Genomic DNA, 16,111 nt, shown 5'->3' on the forward strand with positions numbered 1-16,111 from the left:
GGCTTTAAAAAACTCTGTAATAAAAAGATACCTGGGTGGTTTATGCATTTTTCTGAGAAGCTCAAAAGGTTATGCTGTAAAGATTTTGATTGCGGCATCAAGACTGAAGAGAAAGTGCGTTAAAGTTTAAAAGTCAAAGATGAGAGAAGGTCCTTATCATCAGTTTCCTTCACGGTACCTTGGTCTCTACTTTAATTCCCAGAACCTGTTTAACAATAAAAGTAATGATGCAATGTAATTCAACAAACATGAGAGAGAATCCATTACATTTACCAATATTCAGAAAGTTTTCACAAAGTTTGTGGTCCAGCATTATATCAAGTAACCTTAATTACTACATTTAATTTAATGGTTTTGTACAATGTACATATTATTTATACATGTTTTTTACAATGTACTTACATTTTTAAAAAATTATCTGCATATAACCACATCTGTAATTAATATCTGTAATAGGGGATATACAGAAGGACTTTTCAGTAACCTGGGTCAAACGCTTCCGGTGAACTGTAAACAGTTAAAAAATCAGCGTGTTTAAAGTCTATTTTCTTTAAAAACAACCATCTCCACTGTCTGATTCACAAACGATATAAAGTGGGTCTCAAAATGTACAAGAAGCACCATATCTTTAAAATATTACCATTTATTTTATCCCAGTGTTTTAATGAAGTTTCTGCGCTTGCCTGCTGATACTGACGGGCATGGGTGTGTAAATGGCTTTTCATCTCGTTTTACGCTTGAACAACTAAACGAATGTCAATTGCTATTTAACTGATTGTATTTTAAATACATTACAACATCAATGCTGTAAAAAGAACTGTATAAAATTATAAAGTCACATTAACTGTTCAGCGGAAGTTTATCGATATGAAAAGAAACACTAGCTGTGCATATATCCCATTATATTTATAATTGCAACAAGTACATCTTAAGTCATCTTTAAACCACAGTATACTGTAAAAATGCTGGGTTCCACGCAATCGATTTATAGTGGGAAAACTTGAAGGAATTATGTTAACATATTTCTTACCAATTTAAGTAAATTGAACATAAAACAATCAAATAAATTTTAAATAAATAACCTGAACAAACGTAACAAACTTTTTTGACTGCATAGTAACTAATATGTCCTTTACCCATATCCAACCTCAACAGCACGATAAGTGTTGTGCAGTACCAATATGAACACAATCAGTACATTGTACTTATTTTTATTTACATAAAATTAAGAGCACCTAACATAAAGTGAGACAAACTTTGCCATACAAATGATTAAATATGTGTCCCTTTAGATACTGTATGTACATTGTAAGACAAATACAAATACCTTTAGTCTTTCATATATAAAACATCCGACTTTAGTGAATTCACTGACAAACTTCTAAAATCTACACCAAAAACATTGAGCTAAACTTTGATATTTAAACTTGGAGTGCAGAAAACAAAATGAGTTACATGGTTCCCTAACAGTGAAATGATTTTAATTGCGCTATTACATTATGAATATTGATGAGACATGATTCAGCACTCATAGAAAATTAATGATCCTTGTCATTAAAAATCATTTAGATCAAACTGTCATAACCGCAGCCTCAAAAGCAGCCGAGTGAATCTCATCAACAATACACTAGGACATTCAGAGGACTTATTTAAAGCACCTCACAGCAGCAACACATCATTTTTTTTTCACTTTTGTGCCTCGCTGCTGCAACAAACAACAAGAAATGATTAATGTATTATTTCTGATCAAATAAATGAGCTGTTCATCTAACATAATAGAACTACGGAGGCATGACCGTTTCGATGTTTCCAAAAAAAAGAAAACTCTGAATGCAAATGCAAGCTGACTCGTCAATATGTTTGATCCACTTTCCCAGATGAACGAGACTGTAGATTATAAATGTGTACATCAGCTAAAAGTTACTTTTGTCAACTTAAAGGATTACTCTAACATACTGACTAAATGAGACAAACCTCAAAGGAATAAATAAACAACCTTTTAGAATTTATAAATGCTGACAGGCAAACAAAAAAGTTGTGCTTTACCTTAGTGTTGAAGTTCTTGGAGATGTTTTGGAGAATGTCGCTATCGATGCGAGTGAGTAGTTGATCTTCTGGAGCGTGTAACGCAACATAGCCGTAACACAAAATGAGTGTGCTCTTCATTTTCTCCACGTCAACATCATTCTTATCCTGAAGGACAAAAAAGTGGCAATTTACATGTAGTATTTTAAGAGATATATTATAATTACTTAATCTTTGCACTGCAAACCACTGTATAAACAAAAGATTTGACAATTATTATTATACAATTATACAAAAAGTTTATTATACAATTATTATTACAAAAAATAACTCGATATAGTTAAACATAAAATTTAAAATAAATTTTAACCTCCCAATTTTAGAAATGAGATCTTTTTCATTAGCATTACGCAAACAACTCTATGAAACTCGTCCTACTTTGAGAAGACCAAATATCCCTGAGGCTTTTCTGAATGCATCAGACTTCCCAAACTCCTCCAGTTTCTCCAGAGTGCCGTCCAGATGGCTGCTGGCACACAGCCCGATTCCCATGGCAACACCCTGCCAACCAATTTTCACCTGTTACTTCCAGTATCGTAAATGAGCTTTTAAATAACTAAACAAAAAACTTTTGGATCAATTTTGCACCTAATTGTGTTGACAGTGTTGTCTATAACAGTTGTTGTGATAACTGGTAGTAGCTAGCAGACAGTAGAAGAATGACTTTAAAGTGGGTACAGTTAACTGATCATCTAACAATGGTCTACTGTATTTTCTGTAACATTCATTGTTTTCTGACACATACAACTTGCACTCACCGGCCACTTTATTAGGTACACCTTACTAGTGCCAGGTTGGACTCCCTTTTGCCTTCAGAACTGCCGTAATCCTTTGTGGCATAGATATTACAACAAACTGGAAATATTTCTCAGAGATTTTGGTCCATATCGATAGTAAATCCATGATGCGAATCTCATGTTCCACCACATCCCAAAGGGAGGCCATTTGAGTACAGTGAACTCATTGTCACATTCAGGTCTGAGATAATTGTTGCCATGTGATTGGCTTGTTAGAAATTTGCGTTAACGAGCAGTTTGACAGGTGTATTAAAGTGGCCGGTGAGTGTATATCGCAAAGCCATTTACATTACACAGCTACCATCAAATAGGTCATGCAAGCTTAGACATTTGAACTGTGTTACAACCCTATATTGTCATGCTCCATCTGTCTCTCTGCTCTGCCCAGGAAGCATTTGATTTCCACTTCAGACTGACTGCTTCCTCCCTATTGGCCTACAGTATATTAAAAGCTGTGACACAACTTTCTTGGTGGCCATCTTAGTTTGGTGACTCCTGCTTTGTGTTCTTTAAAATGTTTATATGTTGGATAGTGCAGATTTTTGTTTCATTTTATGTTAAAGTTTGTGATAATTGTAAATTAATAAAATACATCAAGTTATAATTTCAGAGTATTTGTACAAGTTGAGTTTCAAACTCTGGCCATTTGAAGCACAGTTACTTTGTGCACACGCACAGTCCACTAGGCTAGTGGTTCCCAAAGTGAGGGTCTTGGGATAATGGGGGCGTTTCCCTTGGCGAATTCCAATAATTAAAATAGTTTCATTAAACTATAAAATTACCATATTTTATCATCAGCCTTAATTTTTTGAAACCCCTGGGGTGATTTCAATCAATTAAAGACACAGCAATAGCAACAGATGGTGCACATTGATTTTATAGGTTAAACTTTCTGTCACATTTACTGCACTCACATATATATAAAAAAAAACTATGGCCACAACTGAACATGGAGGATGGTCTCAGAGAGGCGTTCTTCAAAATTAAACGATGAATAGATTTGGGCCTATTGGTGCGTTGTGTGCAAGGTTTATATATTTATAACCACCTGAGAGAATATTGGGGTTCGTGAGGCTGGCATTGTTGTTTTGGGGGTCACGGGCTGAAAAATTAGGGAACCCCTGCACTAAGCTACATGAGATAGAGATTCTTTATGACCCTGCCAGTCAAACGCAGCTTCGCTAGGTCTCAAAATGCTTCTGAAAAGGCCGGTGCTTTGAATAGCTTTGCTCACGTAACCTGGGTGTTTCTAATCACCTTAGTCACGTGACCTGGGTGCTTCGGATAATGCTTTGAAGCAGTGTTTCGAAACACTTGCGCTTCAGGATCGAAACGTCAGTTTTATGTCAGCCATCCCTACTTTTCTGCCCGTTGACACTGATTTTTTGGATTGTCCCTCAAATGCAGTTGCTTGTTGTGTAAATAGTTTGTAAATAGTAAAGATAATGTTGGAATAGTAAGAAGTCTAAAGCCAGTTTATTTGTAAAACCTTTTGATCTGTTTTTTTTGTTAGTTGTTTTTTGTTATTTAGGGTAGTTAATTGTATTTTCTTTTCTTTTCAACAGGTAAGGTAAGCTTAAAATAAAGAAATCTGTTTGTTATTTTGGCCTTGTTAGCTGCCAAATTCAAACCACAAATATATTTGATGTCATATTTTCAGTTTTGTCTTTTATGTTGTGCACCTTCCCTAGACAGTGCATAACAAGAGATTGGTGGCTTTTCCATTGACTGTATGCTCTATTAGACTCTGTGAGACTATTTACTTTGCTCATTTAGAGAACCCAGAAAACTAGAAAGGTATTAGTATAGATTATTTCAGTACACACTGGTTATTTCAGTTTTCTTTGATTAAATTCATTATTATATACATGTATATTTTTACATTTTTATTGTGGAGTAAGAGGAACTTTAAATACATATTTACTCTGGAGTGTTTAAAATGTTTGTATTTTTCTTTACATTTTACATTATTTGTGACCGTGATAAAAATGAGACTTGTCTACCAGATGTGACAGAGCTTTTTTTCTTCTTTTTTTCTAACAATAATGCAATTTTTTAACTAGTTTGGGTTAGGTGCATCTTTCTAGAAAACATGGGAGTCAGTTTGGTTTATTTTCCTAATATTTGGTTTAGTGTGTGGAAAAAAGGGGTGACCTATGAAATTATTTTGTTGTGCTGTCATGCATTAACAAGCTGTTTGACTCTCAGAACAACTCTAATTATGCCTATATGAACTTGTGAAGTGTTTAATGTACAAGCGCTCAGAGCCATGTACCGTTCTCTCCACTGCATCATTGTGACGAGTGTTGATCAGGATCTCCTGCAGCTGTTTCCTGACCAGCTCTTTATTATAGCACTGCTGAAGAATCACACCAACACACCTATACAAAAAACTCTGGAAAACAGAGAAGGAACAGTTTATCAAATAGATATAAAATAGAGTTTATCAGAATAAGCAAGGGCATTGAGTTATATTCACATTCAACCGCTTATTTAGTTTGGGCAAACAGTGATATTCATTAAAGAGATTAACATTTTATCACCATATACATTATGAATTTCTTCCTTCTGCTGAACAGAAAACAAGATATTCAGAAGAATGTTGAATAAAAGCAGATACTGCAAAGAAATATAATGTAATTATTTAACGAGTGCCGATCACGACCCTTTAAATTATACTGTTTACAAGAATAACGCAGCAAACTTTAAATACCGCAAGAGCGCAGTGTACTCTACACTACTGAACTAAAAGCAGCCGCTGATATAAATAGTAGGAACAAAAATGTTTTTTATTTCAACATTCTTCAGAATACCTCCATACCTTCCTGTGTGTTTAACAGAAAAAAAACACATCAAACATGTTTGGAACATGTGGAGGATAAGAAAATGATGGCACAATACTCATTCATTTTTGGGTGAACTATCCCTTTAAGCAGGCTATACATATAAAAACCAGAACAATATTCCTGATTTACATATTTGTATTTATTCTCAATCTCAAACAAGTTCTTACCAGGGAAGCTTTTAATGCATCAATACCATGAAACTGTTTACTTATACAGCTATTATCAACAAATTAATTAAGATATTTCACCCTAAAATGAAAATTTACTGACCATTTACTCACCCGCAAGTGGTGAAAAATACTATAGAAATCAACGGCTACCAAGTTCTTCAAAATAAAATTGGTGTTTAACAGACGAAATAAATTCAATTATGTCTAAAATGTGAAGGGCGAGTACAGGATGATGAATTTTGCAACAGCTGGAATCACAATGATGAAATTTTATTTGAGTAAATGTGCAGCCCAACTGAAACAAATAGTCAGACTGATCACTTTCTGTCATTAAAAGATGATTTATAATACAAAGAGTCACAGATGGATTTGTGAACTGACCTTCTCCTCCAGAGAGTTGTTGTAGGTAGGAAGGTATCGTGTGGCTTCTACTGCAAGCTGATTGGTCCACCTGCTGTCGTCAATGGTTGCCAGAGTTTTAGACAGGAGCTTCAGAATTCACAAGCAGAAGGCACAATCCGATCAATCACAATGGACATATTTGGACAAGAGGATGTACTGTGTAAATGGTCCTCCAGTCAATGTTTTACTTTTAGCTAAGGCCACATATTACTTTAGATTTTATTATGTTGCATTAAGTGCATTTGACATCAATTTTAAAACAGCCTGTGCTATACAGCCATTACCAACTGTGTGAAAAATCAATTTGCAGGTGCACTTTTGCATAATGATCTAGGCATTTTAATTTATTAAACGACGATTAAAAAGTTATATACAGTATGAATGTGAGTAGTATGAATTATAATCTGCTATTTGTCATTATCACTATTGGTATCAGTTGCGTTGCTTCACTCCCATTCATAATCCCATCCACCAAAAAACATTGCAGTGGGTTGATCATAGCAGCTTGACATATTCAAAAGAAAAGAGTTCAATATGCGCGCACACAAAAGACACGATAAGTGAACAGCCTCTTATCATCACATTCAGAAGATACCTTCACTCCCGATGCTGCACAAAAAAAAAAATTCAGTTTAGCTTGTTTAGCCTGAGCTGGGCTGCTGTGTTTTTGGATGCCAGTGTCCTCCTTGGGGATGAGTATTGTCCTAGAATGCTTTCTCTGTTCAAGGGCAAGAACAAGTTGCTGGTTGAGCTAAAAGCAGTCTAAAGTCCTTTAGACCACATTCCAAAGCAATATTTTAGTTTTATGAATTTTATTTTTGAAATTGAAGTAATGTCTGTATTTCCACTTGAAGAAGCAAACACTCTTGACAGCAGCTATTTCAGCTCCCGTTCTCCAACAATTTAAAAATGCGTACCTAATTAGTTGACGTTACAGCAGAAAACGTAATTAAAAAATAAATTTTTTCTGCCAAAAACTGTATTTGTAATGCAAGCAATGCAATTACATTGACTTTAGTAACTGTAATCAAATTTCACATATTTAAAATGTAATTTGTTACATTACTGCGTTCGTCAAAAATGTAATTAGAATACAGTAATGCATTACTGTGGAATGTGTTATGTAACGGAGAGTGACAGATGCTATGGTCTTTAGCCTCCTTGGTAGAGCAACCAACTCCCATACTCGATACCAGCTTGGAGCGGGTTGGGTGGCATAGATTACGTTGGTGCTGTGACCCTGATGGGAGTGAGGTTTAGGGGGGTGAGTGTAACGGAGGCCAGCTATTAAGTTCTGTGTGGGTAAACCTCACTCCTCTGACCTCTAAACATCCTCTAGTGACAGATGCTAGAGACTATGGACTTAAGCCTACTTGGTAGAGCAACCGACTCCCATGCTGAAGGTTGCCGGTCCGATACCAGCTCGGAGCAGGTTGGGTGGTGTAGGACCGGCGGGGTTACAGTTAAACCCAACTCTGTTTTTCGCACTATGTTTTTTAAATACTATGAATTCGGACATACTACTCTCCTGGCATACTGTTTTAACATCCTATATAATATGGATTGCCAGATTATTTATAGGTTGCTAAGTGGAAGTGAGTCTGTTTTCATGTATTCTTTGTTTTTGAACAAAGGAAATATTTGATTGCTGTCCATATCGCTGTTTACATTACACTTGCATTGCCAAGGCAACTACTGAGACATTTGTATTACATACCAGAAAACTCCATTATCAGCAACACTTTGGAAAATTAAACAGTATCTGTGGTGACTTGCATGGAGCAGCACAGTGGAACAGTTAAGTAAAGTGAACCTAGCGATAGTGGAAAAGGAACTATAGTTTGTCCACAAAGAATGAGTAGTCAAAGTTGCAAAAAGAATTACAGTAAGGATAAATTAAGTGAAACTAATAGTCTATTAAATGTTTACATGACATATCAGTACTTTTATGGGAAAGAAAAAGCATAGTGTGCATGTATTGAGCACAGTGTGCATGTACTGAGTTCCTATGTGCACCATCAAATGGAGTTAACTTTGTCAGGCAGTGCATTTAACTGTGTGTGTCACTAAAATACTGTACATTATTATTTATTTATTTATTTATTTTTATTTATAATTTTTTCATAATTTATGATTTTGGTATTCCTGTAGAATTTCTGATAGCATTTTTAATAATGCAACTCATTTACAAACTCATTAACATTACTACAGACCTGAAGTAAACTTTCATCCCATTTCTTTTTATCCAGAGAATCTTCAGTTGATTCTGGAAGACACGTGAAAAACAAATCACTCAGACAAACAATCAAAGCAAACTCTGGAAAAAGTCTAAGCTAATGGAATACCCTGTATATCTCTTTAATGCTGCACCGTGTAATTATCTTGGAAGAGTCACTGAACGTGAAATACGAAAATTTCTCAAATTTAAATATGGCTTTGGCAGTTTCTTGAAAACATCTGGTTGTCTTGTGAGTCTCTAAGGGCAGGTGGTAGTGCTTTTGGAAGACACTTGATAGGCTTCATTGAAACCTCATTATATCAGTCTCTGCTTTGACTGAATCTGACAGAGCTAGTCTGAAGAACCTGTGAAGTATTAGTTACTGGACAAATATCTACTTTCTATTATTATTGAATTATTGCTGCAGGTTAGATTAGACAGTCTGCTGTTTCCTTGCAAAGGCCATCAGGTTATGTAGACGCCATTGCTCATGATCATCAGTTTCAAGATGGCTGGACTATTAGGAACATTGTGTAATGCTGAAGCGATGTTGTGACCAATAGGTGACGTGGTCTAGTGATCTTGTGAATGCACTACAACAGTTGTATATTTGAACAAACCTTCAAGATAACTGAGCAGCTTTGGAATCTCATTTTCCCAGAGCGTCTCGGCTTTGGGGTGAATGTTAGGGCTGATAGCATTGAGTAGACTCAGCGAAGGAGCGCCATGTCCTCTGTATCGAAACGGGAATGAGGCATTCACCTGAGGACAGTGTGAAAAATTCATTTTACACTTTCAATGATGACTAAATGAGACAGTGATTTAAAAGTGTTTGACATGAAACAATGGAAAATGTATGGTCAAATAAAATAAAATTAAATCTATAAAAAATCCAGTCGAACAGACATTAGCTAGTTTCAATCCAAAAATGCATATTAACTTTATGCCCAAAACTGGAATATCGCATATAAGACGTGCAATAAAGCAGCGTTTCCATCAAACGAGTCAAAGAAATACATTTTTTTTTAAAAAATCGTCACTTCTTAATTAACTGGCACCAAATATCAACAGTAAAAACAGAATTTGCTGTGGTAGAAGATGCTGTGTGAATCTTTTCTTTATTTAATAAATTCCACTTTGAATAGATGTTTAGCTGAAATAAACTCTGGATTTCAGCAAACATTGTAAAATGAAATGATGACAAAACTAAAGCCCTACTCATTGGGTCTAAAAGTGTTTTGGATAAATCAGAAAATTTTACAATAGATATTGATAATAGCATAATTCGTCCCTCTGTGCAGGTCAAGAGCTTGTGTCATCTTGGATAGCACCACTTCTTTATCAGCTTCACTGGATTCAGGTAAAGAGTAATATTGATTTAAAAAAATCTACTTCTCACTTTCAAGGCACTTCATAATCTTGCTCATCAATATCTCACCAAACTTCTCGCACTCTTAGATCAACCAACTCTTTCTCCCTGGTGCCACTTCGCACTCTATTAAGCACAATGGGAGCCAGATCTTTTAGCTCCACAGCTCCTCAGGCATTTACAAATTAAATGAATAATAATAATTATTATTATTATTACTTGCGCCTTGGAAGATGATACAGAGACACAATGAATGTGTGGTGGCATTTGAAGGCGTGAGCACTGATGCCCTTGACAGTTCTGGAGGTCTTAATAATGTAATAACACTAATATTGAAATGGTTAAGGTGTTTTAGAATTACCAAAACAACATTGTAGTTTTTTTTACAGTGTGCTCAGCCTGCTGGTTTGTCCATTCACACACATTTTCATCATCACATGATCTCACAACCAAATCACATGACCTTCTATAATTCAAATACAGGAAATTGTTCAGTAAAAGTGTTTCTGTTGTAGTTTGTGTGCATCTTTTCTAATCAAATAAAAAGTTTATCCTACTCAGTTATGCGCATACATTTTTTTTTTGCACATTTTCAAAATATATGCGTACCATGCTGTTTCCATCAACCAATTTTTTATGTGCATATAAAAAATGCGCAGGTGGATGGAAATGTAGCTATTGTTAATTTGACACCAGCATTATGATAAGTAGACGTGTGGGCTTATAAAATGTGCAGTTTAAAAGTTTAAGGCCAGTAAGGTTTTTTTTTTTTTTTTAAGCGTTTAAAAAAAGATCTTAAGCTCACCAAGACTATAACTATATAATAATAATAATATATATATATATATATATATATATATATATATATATATATATATATATATATATATATATATATAGTCAAATATTTCTGCAATAATTTGATATTTATTCATTTGCCAAAAAAGCTGAATGTTCAGCATCATTTGATCCTTCAGATATAGTCTCAGAAATCTTTTTACATAAATCTCATTTTGCATGCTCTCTTAATCAAATTTAAAAATATAAACTCATGAAACACTTGGCTTTCAAGGCATATTTTTTTGTCTAGGACATTACATTAATGTTTTCCTGTGTTTGTATATGGAAAAACAAATATTGAACAAAATAAAATTTCTTCTTCTCATAACTTCATAGTGTATTTTTGAGCATAAAACTTTTTCTTTTACCACAATAAAGCCAAAAGTGCATTTTTTTGTGTGTGTTTGTAGCTTACTAGAGTCAAGAACGGTTACAATTTAAAGTTAGGTAAGTGTAAATCCCCAAAAGCAAGTGCTAGCTAACAGGTTTAATATATATATATATATATATATATATATATATATATATATATATATATATATATATATAGACTCTTAACTGCCACTTTTGATCAATTTCGAACATTCCTCCATCAAAAATTATATATTTTTAAAAATATGTAATTTAAGAAATTGGCACTGTTTCATTCCAATAAAGAAAGCTGAAATATCAAATTAAACAAAAATATTTGATGCAACAATTGACACAAATCAGGTATTAAATATTCCAAAGACAAAAGTGTAATATGTTTACTTTGTCTTAGGTGAAACTGAGCGTGATCTAATTGGAAAAAACCGCAACAACTCTAAATTGAACACTTACCAAGAGTCGAATCAACAGGATATATTGTGAAGGAAGACTAGAGCCTGCAGGAAGAGAAGGAAAAAAAGTAGTAAGACAGAGAGAGGAGGAGGCCAGACAAGGGTAACCCATTAGCACATGATCCAAAAGCATTACAATTAACGAACAAATAATCACTGAACCTGGGACTTATTTGTCCTGCTGGAGTTCAATTTAATCACTGTCAGCATTAAAAAAACAATTACCCTCTGCCCCAAAAACTTTATTCCGTTGATAAATACCAGTTTTCATTTGACTAATTAGAAACAGACTCAGCAGGCAAAGCAAATGACTCGCAATAAAAACAAAACGTCTGTGAGTCCAATTTAGTTTCAGGCCAACGATGGAAAAAAACGTAGGCTGCTGGATTTGCTGTACTGTTGAGGAGACAGAAAGTGTAATTTCAGGCTGTCTTCAGGTCAGACTATGGAAAAGCTCTTAGTCTGGCTTAATGACATCATGATCGTGTGTGTGTGTGTGTATACATCGTTTATGTGGTTTACAAGGACACAAAATTGCATAAAGACATGGCTATGACCTAGTTTTACTCTTTTAAGGTGGTTGTCCTTATTAAGGCATGTCCTCTAAATTCAATATGCTTAAAATCAACAAGGTCTTTTGATATTTTTTCCAAACTCTGCCGTAGGTTTCCCTTGAGGATTGGGTTTATGGGTAGAGTAAGGCTATATATTAAGTGGTTTTTACAGTTAAAAGTACATTACCTCTCTGAAACTTCCTTGCAAACTATAAATGTGTGTGCATGTGAATGTGTGTTTGTTTCCACACCTTGTGCATTGAAGTCGATCATGAAGTTGGGTTCTTGTGTCGCTCGCTTCTTATTGGCCAGCAGAATTAAACTTTTGCACAATGGGGTGGTGGCGTTGGCATACTGATTTGGGGTCAGGTAGCAAAGCAACATCGGCCACAGAACCTACAAAAGTGCAAATGACAATCACTTAATTCAGATGTACAGAAAGTACTGTCTATGCAAAGAAAAACAAAACATCTTAACACAGATTATGTAGGACAAATACATAACTTAATGAATGTACTGTAGAATTAGTTTATTAAATTATTTCATATTTAATAATAAAATGTAATATTACATAAATTAGAAATAAAGAATAAAGATATTTATGGAATATAGAATATAATCAACACATATTAAATTTATTTTATATGCATTATAAAATAAAACTAAATTATAAATATATTTTATAGTATACACTTTTATAGAATATCTACAACTGAAATTCTGTAAAGTATATTTATTATTAGACTTTGCACAAACACTAGAATTCTCAGTTGATAGTCAAACTATTTGTAATGATATCTGCAAAACAGCTGTAAAAACAAACGCCGAATCAAAACTTTAAAATCCTGAATCAATATTGCATTTACTTTCGCACGCAGGAGGAAGGATTACACCATGGCTGAAGTAATTCTTTTAGACATGTAATGTTATGTTTTAATAGTATTTTAGTCATGCAAAGCTTCTGTAGAATTTGTTGTTTTATGAATGGATTATATGCACTGAAGTGTTATTAACCCATTGAAATAATTACTGTGAAAGATTGATGTGACTATTTTCAATTTCATTAGGGACATTTTATAGCATCGATAGTGTCGATTTTTATTTAGTTTAACAACAAAACATCAGTAAATAGCACTATTCTGCCTAGGCTGCTTTACTGAGCTGAAGTTGGTTTTATATTCACATTGGGTCACTTTTGAGCAATGACAACCTGTAACACGCTCCCTATTTTTGTTTACCATGCTACTCTGAATATTCGGTCTGAAATAGCATGCAAGTATGGCTTAGTAATAAAGGTAATTCTTGCACCCCAGGGGCATACAGTAGTCGCTATAGGACAAAGCGTGTGAGAGAGTGAGACCAGCGATCCTTGCATGCATGAAATATTGCACATTATGACAAGTTTTGCTTGCTACACAACTGAAATGTTTTAGATATAATACAGTTTTTTCGATCAGAATTGTAGTTTATAAATTACAATAAAGTTTTCTAGTTGGCGAATTACATGATCTAGTGGGTTTCTGTCATCTTTATTGTGCGCGTGATTTAAGGAGGCATGGCTTTGGACGTCAGGGGAGGGACTGCTTTTCAAAGATATTATGTTAGCATTTAGGCAGATCACCTACTGCCCCTTTAAAACTTTAATAGACATTAAATAGCAAACCCCACGTCCAATAGATGCAAGTCACTTTGCGTTTTGTTTCTTTAATTAAGAAAGTCTCATATTTCAAATTATATTAATTTAATTGGGAAATTTATATTACATATACATGTCAATTTTATTTAAATGTGGACATGACTTTATAGGCTTCAGTTCGAACAGGAAGCGCGAGTAAACACAACCATTTCTTCCTCTTTACTACTAGTCATAGCACAGAATAAACATGATCTCATGACTCATGCAATCACTCAGTCAAGAGTTTTAACCACAGAATGTTTAAATGACTCTGGTACAAGTAAACACTACCATTACAACTATCCTGAATGCTAAAAAAGTATAAAAAATAATAATAATAATAAAAAATTCCAAACTCCAAATGACTTTAAATGTAAAACAAATCCTGATCAATCCAAAAACAAAGCATAAATCTAAACCAACAATAAATCACATAAAAGACTAAACTGAGTGTTTCAAAACAACATGCTAACAAGAAAGACACACACATGAAAAAAAAATAATAAGTTTGGCTGGATGTGCATCTCCTGACATTTTCCTGGTTATCATTCTAATGGTTTTTGGCGAAGGGAATGGAAGCAGTCTCATCGGCACATAAACTGTCTTTGTCTGTTTGCCGTGGAGAGATCCCTGTCAACGGCTTGCTGTTGATGTTGGGACGCTCGCAGGGAAAAAAGGCTATAATATTTCTCTAGACGCTCTTTCTTACAAGCGGCAGTGCTGGGCTGAGGCTGCTGACTTTGGCTGTGAAGATGATGGACTGCGCTAAATGACGGCAAAGCCCATCTCTCACTATAGACTTTCATTGAGTTGTCTTTAGGATAATAAGATGCATTGCAGATGTGCATGTGTCTGATTTCAGTGCCAGCAGGACTCAACCGCCACAGGCACTGATGTTCCCTCTGGTATTTAGAAAAGCGGGTTATCAATATAGTTTTCCAATAATTTTAATTGACTACATTTGGTCCCCATCACACAAAATCAGGTCAAAATTTTGGGGGTCAACCATTGATTTCACAGATATATGGAATATATCAAATTCATTTATTAGGGCATAAAATATTTTTTTTAAAATGCAAAAACAGCTGCACTACAGTAACACGGGGGGGGGGAAGGTGAATAGTCAGGGTTCTACAGCTTTCAGTCAGATTTAGGTACTTTACAAGCACTTTACAGGTGCATTTTCAAACTTTTACAGCACTTTACAGTTGTGGTGTAACGGATCACAAATCTCATGGTTCGGATCACACTATGGTTTTTGAGTCATGGATCGGAGCATTTTTCAAATCAGCAAAGTAGGAAGGAGACAAATGTCATTAGTTTTTTTTTTCTATTTATACAAAAATATCACTGCAAAAAACATTGGTTTTAACCAACATAACTTAGAAGCTATAATTTTAATAAAAATAAAAATCAAGTGAGAACCTGCTGAAAAAAAGAAAAATAGTCAATCCAAAAATGACCTTTGCTACTGTTGCTGATAATGCTAAATATAGAAATCTAACATCTTGAACAACATATTTATTTTTAATTAATGATTCAAAAATTCACACATAAAACTTCATGTTTCATTATAGATGGATCATTTTTGAAAACCTATTCAGTGACATAAGTTTGATGGTTGTTTGTCGCCACTCATTGGTTACACAATGTAACTGCTACAACATTCACCATCGTCAAGTTCTATTCATTCATTTTCTTGTCGGCTTAGTCCCTTTATTAATCCGGGGTCGCCACAGCGGAATGAACCACCAACTTATCCAGCAAGTTTTTACGCAGAGGATGCCCTTCCAGCCACAACCCATCTCTGGGAAACATACACACACACACACACACACACACACACACACACACACACACACTCATACACTACGGACAATTTAGCCTACCCAATTCACCTGTACCACATGTCTTTGGACTGTGGGGGAAACCAAAGCACCCAGATAAAACCAACGCGAATGCAGGTAGAACATGCAAACTCATGTTTGCAATTTAATATAATAATTAATTTTAATCTTTAACATAAACATCAGTGTTTATATCTGAACTATAAACTGTTCTCCCAGTACTTCTGTGATATTAAATTGTTTGTAACTTACTGAAAACTTTAAAAACTGAATCCAAATGTTGGATTAACCTACAAGTTCAAAAATGTTATTATTCCAAGAGTCACGTGGGCCTCGAACTGTGGGTTGTGATCTGTACGGATTAACCATGATCTGTTACACCCCTACTTAACAGCTGTGGTAAATTGCATATTTGTATACATACTTCTTAATTAAATTCTATTAAACACTATTTGTTATTGAATTATATAGTATAGTATATTATCCT

General features: G+C 34.5%; 1 protein-coding gene across 4 annotated transcripts in view; it reads right to left on the bottom strand.

Moving 5' to 3' along the window:
* Nucleotides 1-16,111, bottom strand: part of mroh1 (maestro heat-like repeat family member 1) — a 75,551-nt gene that overhangs the window by 31,253 nt on the left and 28,187 nt on the right. For 2 of the 4 annotated variants that reach the window (XM_087287211.1, XM_087287210.1), the window contains exons 15-23: nt 12,354-12,498; nt 11,550-11,593; nt 9,139-9,280; nt 8,514-8,566; nt 6,280-6,387; nt 5,158-5,277; nt 2,464-2,586; nt 2,047-2,193; nt 179-205 (exon numbers count right to left, since the gene is read on the bottom strand). In XM_087287211.1, the coding sequence (XP_087143337.1) occupies nt 179-205; nt 2,047-2,193; nt 2,464-2,586; nt 5,158-5,277; nt 6,280-6,387; nt 8,514-8,566; nt 9,139-9,280; nt 11,550-11,593; nt 12,354-12,498 (909 nt within the window). The remainder of the gene's footprint in view (nt 1-178; nt 206-2,046; nt 2,194-2,463; nt 2,587-5,157; nt 5,278-6,279; nt 6,388-8,513; nt 8,567-9,138; nt 9,281-11,549; nt 11,594-12,353; nt 12,499-16,111) is intronic. The other 2 variants (XM_087287213.1, XM_087287212.1) reach the window with 1 other exon arrangement.

The sequence above is a fragment of the Danio rerio genome, chromosome 16, assembly GCF_052040795.2.
Source record: "Danio rerio strain M-AB ecotype USA chromosome 16, GRCz13ab, whole genome shotgun sequence".
NCBI lineage: Eukaryota > Metazoa > Chordata > Actinopteri > Cypriniformes > Danionidae > Danio > Danio rerio.